We start from the raw sequence: 18,628 nt of genomic DNA, 5'->3' as shown, positions 1-18,628 counted from the left end.
AAAATCCTCAATATGGCCCCAAGCTGACATTCCCCCAAATCGTAGACATTAGATCGATCGTGGCAGGATCCGCCGACTACAAGAAACTTTATTTTAAAAAAATTAAAAATTGGGAACGTTGAATCATCCTGTGCAGCGGTAAATTACCGGGAGGGGTCAAGGGTCGAGAGAGGTCTCTACTATGGTTGGTGTCCGGATGTCCTAGGACTTGGGCCACGCAGCAATCCCTCGTGTGCAACCATGCCCAATATTAGTCGTCATGCAATAACTGCACCCATTCACTAAGACTGAGCCACACACTCTTCTGCTGTAGCACGGTTCTACGACCGGTCGATCGCGACGCACGGACGAGTAGATTCTTGGATAATTTTATAATTACATTACGGCTTCAGCCGCAAAATCGATTGCAGGGCAAAATCTACGCATTGTTACACCTGAAGACGGAACTTTGCAATATTTGCAGGCCTATCAGGAGAAGCAGAGATAACAGATGAGAAAAATTAATCACCCTTACCAAAATGGTCAGGGGACCGAAAATGGCACCTTAAAGGGGTTGTCTCACATCTAGAAGCAGACAGCTCCATATATTGTGTAGTGGCCCGGGTTGGTGGGCGTGCGTCCTTGGGTTCCCTGTTTGGGTACGTTCAGGCATGCTGGAGTTGGTGCAGTGGAAAATCCACGTAAATTATGCATCAAAAACAATAGAAGCCGGATCGCTGTGCCGGATCGCTGTGCCGGATCGGTCGTGCAATGGATCCAAATAGCGCCTGATAGACCCATTGGTTTGGGATCTGTCAGGGTTTCTGTTGTCTTGACATCACGAATAGCGCTTCATACGACCCATCCAACAGAATCAGGAATAACCATCGGATCGTGGGGGTCTGACCCCTGAGAGCGGCAGCCCTGAAGGTCTTTGATGAGCATGCTCATAGCGGCTCCATTCATTTCCATGGGACTACCGGAGATAACAAAGTACAAGAACTGGAAACGAATGGAGCAGCAGTGCGCATGCGTCGCCAAAGCGCAACAGGACCCCTGTTCTGGTAATTGTGGGGGTCCCAGCAGTCAGATGGGCAATAACTGTCCATCTTGGCACAACCCCTCTTAAAGGAGCCTCCATCATAGATGGATCCATAGGGATCTTTAGAACTCTTGGGGACCATGTAGGCCGAACTGTGAGCACCTGAATTGCTCATTTCAATCAACTTTATTTATAAAGTCCACAAAAATACTGGAACTTTTTGGTATACATTTCTGAATGTTCGCAGATCTCCGTCCGTGTCAGACCGCGCAGTTAGACTCTGTTCACATCTCGCGGTCCTTATGGTCAGCACCCGCTTTGGAAAAGCTCCCGACGTATGCGGTGAACACGTCCATAGCCGGCTGCCATTATTTTTTAGGGGATGTTCATACAGCGTATTGTTCTAGTCCCGGTCTTCATGGTGTGTATTTAAAATATGGATAAAAGAAGACTATTGACAGGTCCCTTCTTTTTTGTTTTCCGCGTCAGATTTTGCCATAGAAACCAATGGGACTTCAAAATATGCATCAAATACCGTCAAATGCAAAAAGTGAGCCTAAAACCAGAGGAGTGTTTTGTACGGTTTATTTAGGCAAATTTTGACGTGGATTTTTTCAGCCCCTTCAAATGCGCCGTGTGAACCCCCCTACCGTGTATATACATATAGTCTGCTGTGTCCAATTACAGACTGGCGTTTTAGAAAAACATGCCGCGTCAACGGCGGCCGTGTACCGATACAGCGGGAGGTTTCCATCCGGACCTTAATCTCAGATGGCAAAAAACAAGATGTGAACAGAGACTTAAAGGGGTTTTCCAGAAAAATATTATTGATGACGGAGCCTCAGGATAGGTCATCAGTAGTTGGTCAGCTGGAGTCCGCTACTCGGGACCTCGGCCGATCAACTACTCACAAAAGGCACGGAGCAGAAGCGGTTACAGATCCGGGGTTGGTAGTAACAGCTTCAGCTCCGTACCTTTCGTGTGTAGCGGTGCTGATTGGCCAAGGTCCCGAGTGGCAACTATAGTTGATTGGCCGAGGTCCAGAGTGGCAACCCCATTCCATTAACTTTTGACCTATCATGAGGATAGGTCAGCAGTAGTGCCTTCTTGGAAAACCCCTCTAAAGTGGAATTACCAGCAAAGTGAGTTATCCCCGATCCACAAGACCCCAAGATTCACTGATCCTAAAAGTACAGCCCCAGCATGTTCCAAAGTGCCACCAGCAGAGGACGCACTAATGCACCGCTGCTCCATCACTTCAGTGTGGCTGCAAGAGGTAGCCAAGTTAAAGGTCTCCGCTATCTCCATCGGTCCAACGCAAATGAACAGAGCAAAGGTGAGCGTGCGTCATTTCCGCTGCGCTTTGGGCAGGTACGTAGCTAGGCTTTCAGTCACTGGGGGTAAAGAATGAGTGTTGCACCCCCCACCATCGGGTACAGGAAGCCCCCCGACCCCACTCTGCACCAGACATGTCAACCACACTTCAAACGGCTGTAGCTCCGATTCTACAAGCGCTATAGACCTGCATTTGGTGTCATTTTAAAGGCAAGGATCCTGGCTTTCTAACTATACCAAATCCCTATTGGTAGCACGGATCAACTGGAGCGACAGCCGTTAGAAGTAGAACAAGCTCAGTTAGTCCAAAACTGTAATGTCCTGCCCCGGCAGAACCAGTTCTGTTCCAAATAAGTGTAAAAGGGTTAAACTGCTCCCCCCCAGTCTTAACTGCACCTGGGGTACATGCCTCGCCTGCCCCCCTAGCTAGGCTCCTGATTTGGGACATGCCGGGGCTGCATTCTTGGGCGTCCCAGCAATCGAACTCCCACCAATTAGCATGTTTCCCCCCTGTGATAAACAACAACTTGCTTTGCTGGGAATACCCCTTTTAATGATGGTATCGATTGATGGTCACCTTCTTTCTCTCTGTGGTGCACTGCCTGACATTTTAGAAGATTTGATCACATGGTCCATACGGGCGACGGTGGGTCAAAAAAAACCAAAAAATCTTTGCTTTGCATTTCCGGAAAGCGCGTCCTGTTATCGGGATGGCGGCTCAGGTTCAGGCTCCAGTGTGTCCTACTATTCACCAGAGGAAAGTTTCATTCATTATGATCCACAGGGGCCAAAGTGCAAAAACTTTGGGCCCAAAACCCAACTGTGGTCACTGCTGGAACTTCCCAATGGTCAGATATGCAATGGACTCAGAGAACATGGTATACTGGTATCCTGGGACCAACATGACGATGGGGGCCACTGGGGCCATCACAGTTAGACTTCTGCACAGCACCCCCCCTAAAGCAGCCGAATGAAACTTGCAATAACTCACATTAGAGATCTCTACGATGTGTAAACTGCACACCCGACAGATTATATGGTAATATTCCTACTCGTAGTCGTGATACCCCGCTCATGCAGTCACCACCGGACCACTAGGGGGCATCTTGGTCTTGAGGTTTTAGCACAAACAATTATAGCAAAGCGACAAAGAGCCTACCGGATGTTTATATTTCCCCAGTCTACCGGCTGTGTACCAAACTCACCAATATATTGTGCCCTAGCCCCAGAGGATCATGGGAGTTGCATTTTATGATATATAGCTTCCTTACACTAAAGGCCCTTTCACATGGGCCAACGAGGATGCTCCTTTGCTCAAGTGTTGGCCCATATAAAGCTGCGCTCAATCGGCCGACGCACAAGCAAACACTCGTTCATCGGCGAATCCCATCTTTTCGGCAATCATCGTCGGCTGCACATTTCCCCATGTGAGAAAAATGGCATGAGCGATCGATCAGCCCGTGTCAAGGTTGGCCAGACGAGCGCTGATCTCATGGATTGGCACTCACCTACAAGAGCAAATCACTCGCTGTAAAAGGACCCTTGTAACTCTTAAAGACCGGCCATTGTTGACCTGTTGCCCAAGGACGCTTCCAAAAACTACCAAGGGGCAGAATAAATTAATAACTCCTTTCTAAGGATTCTTAGCAGTAACGGAAGTGAATGTAACACATCATGTGGGGAAAGGGGGAACAAGCTGTACCCCTAACTCCCCACCATATGAAGCAGAGCAGCATTAGGCCCTCGAGGGCCGGACGGAACGACCTCCGTTCTAGAGCCCAAGGAAGGAGCCGATCATCTTGATTGGGTTTTCCATAAAATTTCTCTTAACACTGTCATCATAATGGTCTCTCCCTGAACACTGCCGTCTGGTATACTGTACACATCTTTGGGGGTCATCCCATTGCCCGATGGGGGTCACTGCCAAAAAACTAGACAGCGCTACTGGATAATCATCTGGTTCTTGAGTCAATGACTCGTCTGGACATCTTGCAGTCATGGGGATAAACCTGCGTTTTCTCTGTTATTGGGGTTTAGATGATAATAAAGTTTTATGAAAAACAAAAAATGTCAAAAATTTAAAATGATTAAAAAAAAAGGAAAGATCGTCTGATCGGAAACAATGAGGAAGAACGTGGTTATCTGAACCAAACACTGAACGGAGACGTCTGTACAGAAAACTAAACCCGGCTATACAAGATCTGCTTTTTCGGAAAGCAATCAATTGTCTATTTTACAATTCTATCCACATGAGACCGAGCGGTGAAACGTTCTCTCGGATTCGCTGTACAAGCCGCGCATTTATGGTCGAAGGGATACGGAATTTCAAAATGTACAACTGATTAGAGAATTCTGTATTAACTTATTGCAGTAAGGGCATCATCTATAATGTAAGGGGGGAAGGCGTGCGTGCCAGCCAAGAGACGGTAATGCCCGTTACTGGTGGAGAAGCCCAATTCTGCTGCCTGGCAGCGGAGTTTCCAGCAGTACATTCAGATGTTGGATGTTGTTGTGTCGAAAACATTCTCCCCCGAACCGAGATATTCACAGTTTAAGTTCGTTCGCAATCTTGGACGCAATGTTCTTGAAGGCGATGGAGGTCCCGGATATTCTCTTGAACCGCACCCCGTTGAGGGACAGTCGGGGCAGTTTACACACCTCCATCTCCCACTGTACCAGACTGTCCTGCTGGGCGTCCCCGTGCACGCAGAACAGCAGGAAGCGCTCCTTCTGCTCGTAATCGCAGTTGTTGGCATCCAAGACCTTGCGGATCTCCCTCATCATGTCACTGGGGTCCATGGAACTAGTGGTCTTCATGCTCCAGGTGAAGCGCAGAGATCGGGGCTTGGAGTCTTTTGAGTCTTCTTTTTGGCTCTCCCTTGGCTCCCCGGAGGTGCTCCTGAGGAAAGAAAGGCGTACAATCACATCATGCAGCTGCTAAATATATGTATCACAGCGACGGAAGCTACTCTGGAAGTCGTAAAACTCTCCTGCAAACTTCTGCAGCGCTCATGCAAACTCTAACCTAGCTGCAGAGTTTAGGGGCCACGGACCCCTGTGGTTGGACGTGATCCACCGGGCTACAGATAAGGAAGAGGCAATATGACATGACACTAATGTAAAGACGGATAGACGGAAAACAGGAGGGGAACCTGATTCCCCAGACCGGAGGTTGGCCTTGATGAAGCATGAGGCTTATAGCTCATTTACATAAATCCGGTGATCCAATGTGGTTGTGCCGAGCCTATGGAGCATGGGGGAGGGGCCGGAGGCAGGGTGTGCATTTGGTGATCCCCTACAGGGTGTCTTCGCACTCCCTCTGGATCACTGGACATATGTGAACCCCGCTTTAGTTCGGGCTCACACGGCTGTATGCAGAATCGGCGGCAGGCCAACTGCAGCACATTTCAACTGTGGGCTGGCCGTGACTAGAGATGGGAAGGACTGGGGGAAAAAGTGAAAAATTGGGGAAAAAACTGTTCTTTTTCTGATTTTATATGTTACATATTTTGCATCCCGTGTCACAGATGTGTTATTTATCTTCGGAAAAACACATTTTCTACAGACTTTTTTACTCAATTTTTCCAGAAAAAAATGGCTTTGGAAAAAAACTGAAAAAAAGTTTTTTCCCCATTTTTCCATTTTTTTCCAGGCCTTCCCATCTGTAGCCATGACCCTGCGTACATTTGCGTTATTGTACTGCGCATGACCGTTTACGCACGCAGGCAGTCATGCACAGTACACCTTTTTGTTTGTTTCCCGTCTCGGGTACCCGCTGCCCGTATACAATGTAGTTGCTGCGGGTATGGGCTGCGGGTATGTTTGCGACCATAGAGAACAATGGACTCAATGTGGCGGATATCCACGGTAACATACAACACGCTGCATTCTATTTTCCACGTGTGGATTACGCCGACCTCCTAATGTGATTGTACTGCGTATCACCGCGAATCATTTGTTTGCGGAATCCGAGATTGGCTATGTTCACACGCTGGGATAGATTCTGAAGCAGAATTTGCGCTAAAGTCCACGTACGACACGCGTCCCAATCACTTGGAAGGAAATCTGCGTTGCCGTCTTCACAACACGGATTCTTCAGCTGTAAATTTCTAATTGGCATTGTGGGAAATTAAAGTAGCGCAACGTCACCTCGTGCGGATCCGCGCAGAATCTGCTGTAGAAAGCCACCCGCGGATTTTGCCCATTGACAAGGACTGAATCCACATGCGGGCGGCCTGCGGTAGAAATAAGGGGCGTGGCCAGGAATATTTTCCACTTGTGTACAGGCGAAAAAATCCGAAGCAGATCCCTGTGTGAACACATCCCAAGAGAGCCTGTAGCGGACAGAAGAATGGGGAAAGAGGTTCTGCAGCGTCCAGCTGCCTCGCAGCCAGAGACAAGTCTGATCTGAAGCTCTGGGACGCTTATAGAAGAAATGCTTATCTACAGGGACATTTAATAAGGGCTGTACGTCCAGCCTGCTTGTGCAAAACTTTTGCAACTTTTCTGCACAAGCTTCACGACTTTTGTGAAAAGTGGGCAGGGCTTGTCAGCAGGGGGCAGGGCTTGTCAGCAGGGGTGGGGCTTGTCAGCAGGGGGCGGGGCCGCCCAGACAGATTTATGTATAATGTACTCCAGAAACTGACATCAATTACACCAGAAATCTACGCCAGATATCAGCGTTGGCGCACAGAGGGGTGGAGAGGCGCCTAATATATGAAGAGGCATGCAGCGGGGAACATGCACTTTTAAGAATGTCAAACACCACATGCAGCTATTGAGCCAGCAAGGAGTGCTGGGAGATTTCAGCTCTGAGGTCTGCAGTATTGTGAATGCAGCTTTGGAATACAATACAATGCCGGGCTGATGATTATGATGATGAGAGGAGACCCGAGTCTCCAGAAGCAGCACCTACAGACGATATACATTATAACATATAGACATGATCCCGTTGGAGGCGCAATCAAGCACAGTGTTTACAAACAGCGTCTTAAAGGGGCGCTAAACCTAGAATGAAACACAAAGCAAACACTTACCTGTCAACCTACAACCGTCTGTCAGAGAGAGAAGAGGGCCAACTTTTGGCTGCCTGAAGGGGGTGGGGCTTAACTAAGGGGCAGGGCTTAACTGATCAGCAGCAAGCCACAAACACATAAGCTGAAGCCCCACCCCTTTCCTAAGCTTATGTATCCGTATAGGACGCAGCGGATGCCTCCTGGAACACATATATTAGACGTCACATGATTTATTGGTTGCTCTTTGGATTGGATGATATTATGGAAATTTGTGCGTAAATTTTAGAGTCCCTTAAAATGGCGTTCTGTATAACAGACTGAACGTTCGTACAAAACACGGTATACATAACAGCGGCTCCACCACAAGCGGTAACGTCATACTGAATGCACTTGCAATACGTCATGTTAAGCGGGACGCGGCGCCCAAAAACAACTCCAGATTTTTTCGTTCAACACTTTTTTTTAGTAAGAATTCCTGAGTAATCGGCAACTTAGTGAAAGGAAAACGGGTGAAACATTTCCAAAAACAACACTAACAACTTGTGCATTCATATTTTGGTTCCGACATGGAGTTGTTTTAGGGCATCGCTGTCCCTTTAAGAGCCGCTCCGCACAGAACAGACTGAGAAGGAATTGGTGGTTAAATATAAAATGGACAGAAGTTTTATGCAGAGAACACAAATGTTTCCTGTAAAGGTGCAATCCCCCCCGCCGGAGCGTCTCCATCGCCACATGGGACGGGAGGTATGCCGAACGTTGATGGTAACATATAATGTGCCGAAAAACTACAAGGAAATGTAATCGGGGTGAAACGCAGGAGTCAACCGCGCCATTGTTCTTCCTTTTTACAGCGTTTTTTTTTCTCGTGACGTTCACCGTGTGAGATATTTTAATAATTCAGACAGTTACGGACGCGGCTTTTCCAATTACGTGTTTTTTAATTGTTTAGAGTTTTTATGGTGAAAATTTGAAAAGGTTTTTTTTAACTTTAATATTTAAAAAAAAAATTGTATTAAAACTTTCCCAGCATTCTTTTAAACTTACTTGTACCATATAACGCAATACTTTAGTATTGCAGTATATAGTACTTTTACTTGTTGCCTATTAAGCCGTGCCACAACCAGGGCTTAATAGGCATCTATAGATGGCAGCCTTCTCTAGGCCCTGGGCTGCGATGGCATCTTATCGGGGAGCTGAAGGGTCTCCCCTTTACGTAGCTGCTTAGATGTTGTAGTCAAGATTAACCAATGCAACTAAGTAGTTAAACGGTTGCAATTGGAGATAGTTTGTTCACGGTCTTTGCCTGTTGAGAACAGTAAGCACCCGCCGGGTATGGAGTGGGCGCCAGGCCTGCTGCATACAATCATACAAACCACATGACTGCATGGCGTATATATAAGTATTGCACCCTCTATGACTGTAATAGTATACAGCTCTGTAGCCCCCGCTGTGTAGTTGTGCGGTGCAATGGAATCCAGTGCAGCTACTGAATCATGCCGGGGACCTGGTAATAGGAAAGTGGGGGAAAACTTCAGTAAAAAAAATTAAAACTGCAGGTTGTTTGGGGATTCCTCAATCCCCTCCCCAGGTCACAGTATTTACATCCTGTCCGGCACCATAGTGCGATCTAGACGTCATTCTGCTCCTGCGCCCGCAGGACGCCGGGGGAATTGCACCTTTAAAGCTGATAAAAAGATTTAAAACAAGAAGCAATAAGCTCGGCCGCGTTCTCAAGGCAGCGAATGCGCAGAGCGAAGAGATAGGAAGACAAGACGGACGCTGCAGAAGAGCAGCCCAGAGGCGGAGGGAAAGATGACAGCTCCTCACCTTGAGGTGTCTGTTCTGCCACTCGCTTCAACTTCACTTGGATCCCTCAAAACAAAGTCAAGGTTCAGATTCAATGATGAGCCAAACACAAGTATCACAGACGACACGTGCAGAAGAACGGCGCCCCTCGCCGCCAGCAATAGACGAGTCTTGGATTGCAATTTGGAAGCAGCCGGGCCTGGAGCTGGAATCTTCTGCTGGTAACTCAAATGCAAACTCTTAAAGGGGCTTCACCCACAAAGTACCATAGGGTTCCAGTGGGAATGCCAAAGTCTGCAGGAGGGACAACGGTGCTCTACTGGAGAGTGACTGCACTTGCATGGCCACTAACGTCTATGGGAGACAAGGAAACACCCAACTGCACCTTTTCCACAGGCTGGACCAGATAATCCTCCGTAGGGAAAGGGCCAATACAAGCCAGTTTGTATAGGAGTTAGCAAATGTAACAGACTGGTTTTCAGAGGAATACCAATTAACAGATGATGTGGGATTCTACGTCATTCTTCCCCTTATGCTTTTGTCGACATCTGAACATGAATCCAAGTAGTTTATATACAGAACATCTGAATACAGAGTTGATCACTGTGTACATACATTAGTTATCCTATATTATACTCCAGAGCTGCACTCACTATTCTGCTGGTGGAGTCACTGTATACATACATTACTTATCCTGTAGTGATCCTGAGTTACATCCTGTATTATACTCCAGAGCTGCACTCACTATTCTGCTGCTGGTGGAGTCACTGTGTACATACATTACTTATCCTGTACTGATCCTGAGTTCTATCCTGTATTATACTCCAGAGCTGCACTCACTATTCTGCTGGTGGAGTCACTGTGTACATACATTACTTATCCTGTACTGACCCTGAGTTACATCCTGTATTATACTCCAGAGCTGCACTCACTATTCTGCTGGTGGAGTCACTGTGTACATACATTACTTATCCTGTACTGATCCTGAGTTACATCCTGTATTATACTCCAGAGCTGCACTCACTATTCTGCTGGTGGAGTCACTGTGTACATACATTACTTATCCTGTACTGCTCCTGAGTTACATCTTGTATTATACTCCAGAGCTGCACTCACTATTCTGCTGGTGGAGTCACTGTGTACATACATTACTTTCCTGTACTGCTCCTGAGTTACATCCTGTATTATACTCCAGAGCTGCACTCACTATTCTGCTGCTGGAGTCACTGTGTACATACATTACTTATCCTGTACTGCTCCTGAGTTACATCCTGTATTATACTCCAGAGCTGTGCTCACCATTCTGCTTTTTATGCAGCTTCTGTATGTAAACCATAGGACTGTGTTCAGTGTAGAGGTTCGGTTAAAGGACCGGGTTCTATCCATATACAGATATATGTTGGGCTGGAAAATACATCAAGGGCCTCAGACCCATAAGGCCACTTTAGTGAACACACCCGTCCTGAGTGGTCGGAACTTACTGTCCACCCCAGCGAGGAGCATGCCAGCCGCTATGTTTGTTTCGGTCTATCAATCCAAGACTCTACTATGGCAATTCCAACTACACCTAAATGTATAAGACATGCTTACATCACCCAGGGGCGCCCATTTAACACCAATATTCATGTAGTAGGTTCCTCATTATGACATCACTATGACATCACTACAGTTCAGAGCATGGCATGGCCGCCTCCCATCTGACTACTCACACGTCACCCATTCGCCCTTATTAGCTATTTACCTTCGTACAAACTTGGAGGTAATCTTGCTGATGATCCCGGTGGACGTTCCTCTCCTGGAGTGGGAGAACTGGGTGGTCTCGTGGGCAGGTGATGCCGGTGGTCCGTTATATGTAGCAGTGCGACGATCCCTGAGCTGCTCTCCGTGGAAAGTGCTCCGACTGGTGCTGCCGCGAGGGAAGCGAGTCCGGTCCGGGGTGGTTGTACTAATACTGTGAGCAGAGGGGGATGTGGCCGGTACTCGCTGGTTCGCACTGCTGAGGCAAGCGGGTCAAAAGCCATTAGAACTGCGTGGATAGAGCCAAGTGTGAACGCACCCAAAGCCCCCCATACACATCAGACAGAGGTAAGTCGCTAAATGATCAGCTGGAGAGCGATCATTGATCACTTGGGGAGCGATCACTTTCGCAGACCCAGCCGTACGCCTTTTTAGTCCATATTGATCATTATCGTCGTTCTAACGGGCCGCATGCGTTAAATGACACCGAGCCACAAAGCATTCTGGGAAAGACAAAAGATCTCCGTCCGACTATCGGATGACGACCACAAGCAGCCGGTCGGCCGACAGAATCATTGGTTGTTACATTTAACCAATAAAAGAGCGTTCTGGGTGAAATCCTCCATTTTCAGCAACTTTAGTATAATGTGTTTGTGGAGCTTAAAGCGGCCCCCTGGTTACGGGACCGGATCCTATCCCAGGACAAGTGGGAGGAGCTGCGTTACCTGCTGACTCTCCGATTCGCCATCCAAGATGGCCGACCATCTATAGCTGTATATACGTGGGTGAGTGCGATGTCACGCTTGTATATCTGGGATTTTCACACGTGTGACGAGAGAAAACGGCATTTACACGGAAGTGCGATGCGCATTTTATTTTTGCTCTCGTAGGAAATGATGGACGATTTGGTTCCAGAATCCCCCATAAAACAGGCCGCGCTCGGATGTTGTGATCTCGCACTATTGGTGGGGGTGAAGAATCACTCGTGTTAATTAACCCATTGACACCCTGGTGCTACAGCTGACCGGCTGCGCATTTTATTGAGATTTTTTAAAACCCCATTCACTTTGCCGCTACTGGAAATACCGCGATTTTTCCGTGTGGAACGTCTGCATGAAAAATCTGCAGCAAATCCGCCCCGTGTGGACATAACCTTAGACTTCTAATGCGCTATACATGTTGTCTGATTGGCCAGGGCTGGTCATGTGATCAGCACTGGCCAATCAGGGAGCCGTACACCGTGTGCATTAGCTAGACAGAAAATTGCTGCAGCCATCTTGGACGGCCTAAAAAAAGGGCCCTGGCGAATCAAGAGGAAGAGAAAAACAACTGCAGGTAATAATCCGCCCCCCCCTGTCACGGGGCAGTACTTTGTCCCAAAACTGGAGGGAAGCTTTAAGAAACGAGGCAGCCGTCCCCCACAGAGGGTGTCATTTTGGGTAAAAATGATTGATGAGCTATCCTTAATACTGCTGAAAAAAGCAGCGGCCCCAGTGTTTGGTACAAAAATAAAAAACATGAAGCATAAATCACAAAAAACAACGTAAAATTACGTGAATAACCTAAAAATACAAAAATTATATCAACCAGTAAATACAAAAAAAAATAAAACAAAACCGACAAAAGTTGTAGCGGTCATTAGGGCCTCATTCACACGAGTGCGTCAGATTATGGGGTATTAAAAAAAAAAGGGATGAGCCCAGAGGATCACAGACTATTCACATCGAACCAAAGCGCTGCGGTCACTAAGGGGTTACAGAGCGCGGCCGGTTTTCAGCCCGCGGTGCGACGGATGTAAGCAGATACCTTGGCCGGAAGCCTTCTGTACCGTCTTTGATAGTAGGTAAGGTGACTTTGATGGGATGTCCTGAGGCTGACATTGACTTCTGGTGCCGCGGTCGCGTGGAGGGGACCGCGGAGCCGCTAGAGGATGTGCTGCCCGCAGACATCTCTGTTAAGCTGTAAGACAATCAGAAGCCCCGTTACCCTCCGTGCGCATCGCTTCACATCACATATGACTAATCCCTGCGTACTAGGACTGCCCTTTATTCTAGGACTGCCCTTTATTCTAGGACTGCTCCTTTAAGAAAAATATGAGGGTTTTTGGTACCGTAACCCGCTGCTCCGCCACAGTGGTCTGCAGCGTAAACCTAACCTCGCTAGGCTGCTGGAAGAGGAGCTTCAGAAATATGGAAAGCAGCAGAAACATCATACTTGGTGCGGGTTTACATCAGATAACTGGTCTGTACATGATGTACCCGCCCCAGGATCACCCTGCCCCTATCTGCGCCCGTCAGCCATCATGGCACGTCTGGTCTAGTAAAGTGCCGTTAGCATTACATCTCCAGCATCTTTATCTTACAACTCTGCATTATACTGTCCCTCTGATATTCCTCCTGGAAATGTATATGTTAAATTGTAGGTGTTACCATACTGGGGAAAGAACGAGCACGCCCTACATATCCATGTATGTATCCATCCATCTATCTATCTATCTATCTATCTAATATCTATCTATCTCATATCTATCTATCTATCTATTATCTATCTATCTATCTATCTCATATCTATCTATCTCATATCTATCTATCTATCTCATATCTATCTATCTATTATCTATCTATCTATCTATCTCATATCTATCTATCTATCTATCTCATATCTATCTATCTATCTCATATCTATCTATCTATCTCATATCTATCTATCTCATATCTATCTGTCTATCTATCTATCTAGCTATCTATCTCATATCTATCTATCTCCTATCTATCTATCTCCTATCTATCTAGCTATCTCATATCTATCTATCTATTTATCTCATATCTATCTATTTCCTATCCATCTATCTCATATCTATCCATCTATCTCATATCTATCCATCTATCTCATATCTATCCATCTATCTCATATCTATCTATATCATATCTATTTATCTATCTATCTCTCTATCTCTCTCTCTATATATATATCTCTCTCTCTATCTATCTCATATCTCTCTCTCTATATTTCTCTCTATCTATCTATCTCATATCTATCTATCTCATATCTATCTATCTATCCATCGCATATCTATCTATTCATCTATCTATCTCGTATCTATTTATTTATCTCATAGCTATCTCCTATTTATCTATCTATCTATCTATCTTCTATCTATCTCCTATCTATCTATCTATCTCCTATCTATCTATCTATCTCCTATCTATCTATCTCCTATCTATCTCATATCTATCTATCTATCTCCTATCTATCTCCTATCTATCTATCTATCTATCTATCTCCTATCTATCTCCTATCTATCTATCTATCTCCTATCTATCTATCTCCTATCTATCTATCTCCTATCTATCTATCTATCTATCTATCTCCTATCTATCTATCTCCTATCTATCTATCTCCTATCTATCTATCTCCTATCTATCTATCTCCTATCTATCTATCTCCTATCTATCTCCTATCTATCTATCTATCTATCTCCTATCCATCTATCTCCTATCTATCTCCTATCTATCTCCTATCTATCTCCTATCTATCTCCTATCTATCTATCTATCTCCTATCTATCTATCTATCTATCTATCTATCTCCTATCTATCTCCTATCTATCTATCTCCTATCTATCTATCTCCTATCTATCTATCTCCTATCTATCTATCTCCTATCTATCTCCTATCTATCTATCTATCTCCTATCCATCTATCTCCTATCTATCTCCTATCTATCTCCTATCTATCTCCTATCTATCTCCTATCTATCTATCTATCTCCTATCTATCTATCTATCTATCTATCTATCTATCTCCTATCTATCTCCTATCTATCTATCTCCTATCTATCTATCTCCTATCTATCTATCTCCTATCCATCTATCTCATATCTATCTCCTATCTATCTATCTATCTCCTATCTATCTCTCTATCTATCTCTCTATCTCATATCTATCTATCTATCTATCTCCTATCTATCTCCTATCCATCTATCTATCTATCCATCCATCCATCCATCTATCTATCTATCTCATATCTAATCTATCTATCTATCTATCTATCTATCTATCTATCTATCTATCTATCTATCTATCTATCTATCTCCTATCTATCTATCCATCTCATATCTATCTATCTCCTATCTATCTATCTATTTATCTATCTATCTATCTATCATATTCTCAAATGAAAGCAGTAGTCACTTCCCCCATCTGCCATATAAGTGACATGTGTTTGGATTCTATCAGTCTGTGATTATTGCTGGTAGGGGCCTAATGATTATCTATGACTAACGGGATAATTGCTGCTATTTTCAGACGCTATATGACAGCTCAAATGCAGGAAGAATGTGAAAACTACTCCAGCGGGGAGATCTTCACTGTCAGAGCCTCTCCCGAAGCCATCACTGCTGCCTGATGATAATCATGTTTACTTGTCTTACTAGACAGCGGCATTACTCCACCCGGAAGGGACCTACATAATGTTCATCCTGAGCCTCCTGTTTCATAGCGATCCCGGAGCTGGAAGGTCTCTGACGGCCACTCACCTGCTATCCTTCCCATTCTGTACAGCATTGAGTCTATCAGTAGTGCGTTCACAAACGTAAGTGTTTCTTCTCGTCATCCCGCTGCCGGGAAACAGGCTATTCTGTAAGAGGACAAGAAACCCCAAATAAAAGATCTGCAGGACTCATGAGACGTGAGGTAGGGTGCAAAACTACACAGGAGTGTCTGACCGTATGGGAAAAGGAGTCACGTCAGAACTTACGTTATTACATACTGTTAGATGGAGAGAGATAGATATCATATAGATAGACACATAGAGAGATAGATAGATAGATAGATAGATAGGAGATAGATAGTTGATAGATGGATATAAGAGAGATAAATATTAAATAGATATGAGATAGATAGATAGATATGAGAGAGAGAGAGAGATATGAGAGCGAGAGATATGAGAGAGATAGATATGAGAGAGATAGATAGATAGATAGATATGAGATAGATAGATAGATAGATATGAGATCGATAGATAGATATGAGATAGATAGATATGAGAGAGATAGATGGGTAGATATGAGATAGATAGATAGGAGAGAGATAGATATGAGAGAAATAGATATGAGAGAGATAGATATGAGAGAGAGAGATAGATATGAGATAGATAGATAGATATGAGATAGATAGATATGTATGAGAGAGAGAGAGATAGATATGCGATAGATAGATAGACACATAGAGAGATAGATAGAAAGAAAGATAGATAGATAGATAGATAGATAGATAGATAGATAGATAGGAGATAGATAGTTGATAGATGGATATAAGAGAGATAAATATTAAATAGATATGAGATAGATAGATAGATATGAGAGAGAGAGAGAGAGATATGAGAGCGAGAGATATGAGAGCGAGAGATATGAGAGAGATAGATAGATAGATAGATATGAGATCGATAGATAGATATGAGATCGATAGATAGATATGAGATAGATAGATAGATATGAGATAGATAGATAGATATGAGAGAGATAGATGGGTAGATATGAGATAGATAGATAGATGGATAGATATGAGATAGATAGATAGATGGATAGATATGAGATAGATAGATAGGAGAGAGATAGATATGAGAGAAATAGATATGAGAGAGATAGATATGAGAGAGAGAGATAGATATGAGATAGATATGAGATAGATAGATATATATGAGAGAGAGATAGATAGATATGCGATAGATAGATAGATAGATGGATAGATAGATAGATGAATAGATATGAGATAGATAGATATGAGATAGATGATAGATAGATAGATATGAGATAGACAGATATGAAATAGATAGATATGAGATAGATATGAGAGAGAGATATGAGAGAGATAGATATATGTGAGAAATAGATATAAGAAAGATAGATATGAGATAGATAGATAGTAAGATATAGAGATATGAGATAGATGGATAGATGTGAGATAAATAGATATGAGATAGATAGATATGAGATAGATAGATAGATAGATATGAGATAGATAGATATGACAGAGAGATAGATAGATAGATATGAGATAGATAGATAGATATGACATAGAGAGATAAATAGATGTGAGATAAATAGATATGAGATAGATATGAGATAGATAGATAGATAGATAGGAGATAGATAGATAGATAGATAGATAGATAGGAGATAGACAGATAGATATGAGATAGATAGATAGATGGATAGATGGATGGATAGGAGATAGATAGATAGATAGATAGATATGAGATAGATAGATAAATAGATGTGAGATAAATAGATATGAGATAGATAGATGGATAGATAGATAGATAGATAGATAGATGGATGGATAGGAGATAGATAGATAGATAGATAGATAGGAGATAGATAGATATATAGATAGATAGATCCTGACTTACACTCGGCCCAGTTGTGGATTTCTTTCTCTCCGGACCTGACAAAGGACTAGCAGTAACCTCCCCTTTGGAGCCCACGGTGGCGCTGCTGAGTTTGCGGGAGCCATTTTTGTCCCAATCCTCTTTCTGGTCGCTTTCCACGCTGTTTGCCTGTCCTCGTTTTGTGTATGACACAGATGGGGGAATGGACGGCCCGGCTGCGGATCACATAAATGGTCAAAGTCAATTGCCCAAAGTGATTAAAATGGGAGGTTTGACACATCATGTTAAGTTTTTAAACTATAAGCCCTCCTTTGTGGTCTGTGGGACCTCTTGTCATTGCGGTTTACTTTCTATAGGTAAGACCATACGTTGTCAATAAGCAGTTTGCAGAACATTTAAGATCGATTGTGATTGGAATGGGCTACAACATGTGAGAGAGGAACATGGACTGTTGGAGAAGTAATGAGATTTACAGCAGTTAAAAAAGTAAAATGTTTTGAAAATGGAGAAGACGGCCATCAAAGTACTAACGATCATTTGTCCGTGAGTGAGTTACATGCTCCGCCCCTGATCACATGATGGTGACGTCATCACAGGTCCTAAAGTATAAAACATGCAGGGTGTGCTTACATTTCCGTCATGTGATCAGTCACCTGTACTCTGACCTCCACCCCTGATCACATGACGATGATGTCATCACAGGTCCTGGTTACCTTTATTAAAAATCTGCAGAGCCAGGTAGCAGCCATGTGCTTACAGGATCTGTGATGATGTCACTGTCATATGATCAGTCACCAGCTCTGAGCTCAGCCCCTGATCACATGACAAGTGGCGTCATCACAGGTCCTAAAGCATAAAAACATACAGAGCCTGACAGCAGCTGTGTTAACAGGGCCTGTGATGAGGTTACTGTCATGTGAGCAGTCACCAGCTCTGAGCTCCGCCCCTGATCACATGACGGTGACGTCATCACAGGTCCTAAGCTAGGAGAGTCAGACGGCAGCCATGTGCTTACAAGTCTTGTGATGATGTCACTGTCAGTGATCATTCACCTGTATGGGAGAAGTCCGGTGTTCAGTGACTCTGCTGTGGCGATTGTGATCCCTGTTATATGGGATAAAGAATGTATCTACCAGAGCTGTGCGTGTGACGTGCATGTAGCAGAGCTATCTATTGTTTATCAAACACCCTAGAAGTGCAATGACGGTGACATCATCACATGTCCTAAACCAGCAGGTCCTTAAACAGCAGCCGTGTGCTTACAACTCCAATCCCCTTCACTATATTATATTAGTAAGTGACACATTTCGCCACCAGAAGCACTGGT

General features: G+C 44.4%; 1 protein-coding gene across 4 annotated transcripts in view; it reads right to left on the bottom strand.

The window, feature by feature from the left end:
- Window positions 1-1,592: 1,592 nt before the first annotated feature.
- The window catches only part of MARK1 (microtubule affinity regulating kinase 1), a 127,333-nt gene continuing 110,297 nt past the window's right edge, over window positions 1,593-18,628 (bottom strand). Inside the window, exons 13-18 of one of the 4 annotated variants that reach the window (XM_066595095.1) lie at window positions 17,323-17,516; window positions 15,449-15,549; window positions 12,721-12,873; window positions 10,919-11,170; window positions 9,199-9,243; window positions 1,593-5,255 (exon numbers count right to left, since the gene is read on the bottom strand). In XM_066595095.1, the coding sequence (XP_066451192.1) occupies window positions 4,901-5,255; window positions 9,199-9,243; window positions 10,919-11,170; window positions 12,721-12,873; window positions 15,449-15,549; window positions 17,323-17,516 (1,100 nt within the window). In that variant the 3' untranslated portion in view covers window positions 1,593-4,900. Of the gene's footprint in view, window positions 5,256-9,198; window positions 9,244-10,918; window positions 11,174-12,720; window positions 12,874-15,448; window positions 15,550-17,322; window positions 17,517-18,628 lie in introns of all 4 variants that reach the window. The other 3 variants (XM_066595093.1, XM_066595096.1, XM_066595097.1) reach the window with 3 other exon arrangements.

Source organism: Eleutherodactylus coqui, chromosome 3 (genome assembly GCF_035609145.1).
Source record: "Eleutherodactylus coqui strain aEleCoq1 chromosome 3, aEleCoq1.hap1, whole genome shotgun sequence".
NCBI classification, from domain to species: Eukaryota; Metazoa; Chordata; class Amphibia; order Anura; family Eleutherodactylidae; genus Eleutherodactylus; species Eleutherodactylus coqui.
This window is presented reverse-complemented; position numbering and strand designations above follow the sequence as displayed.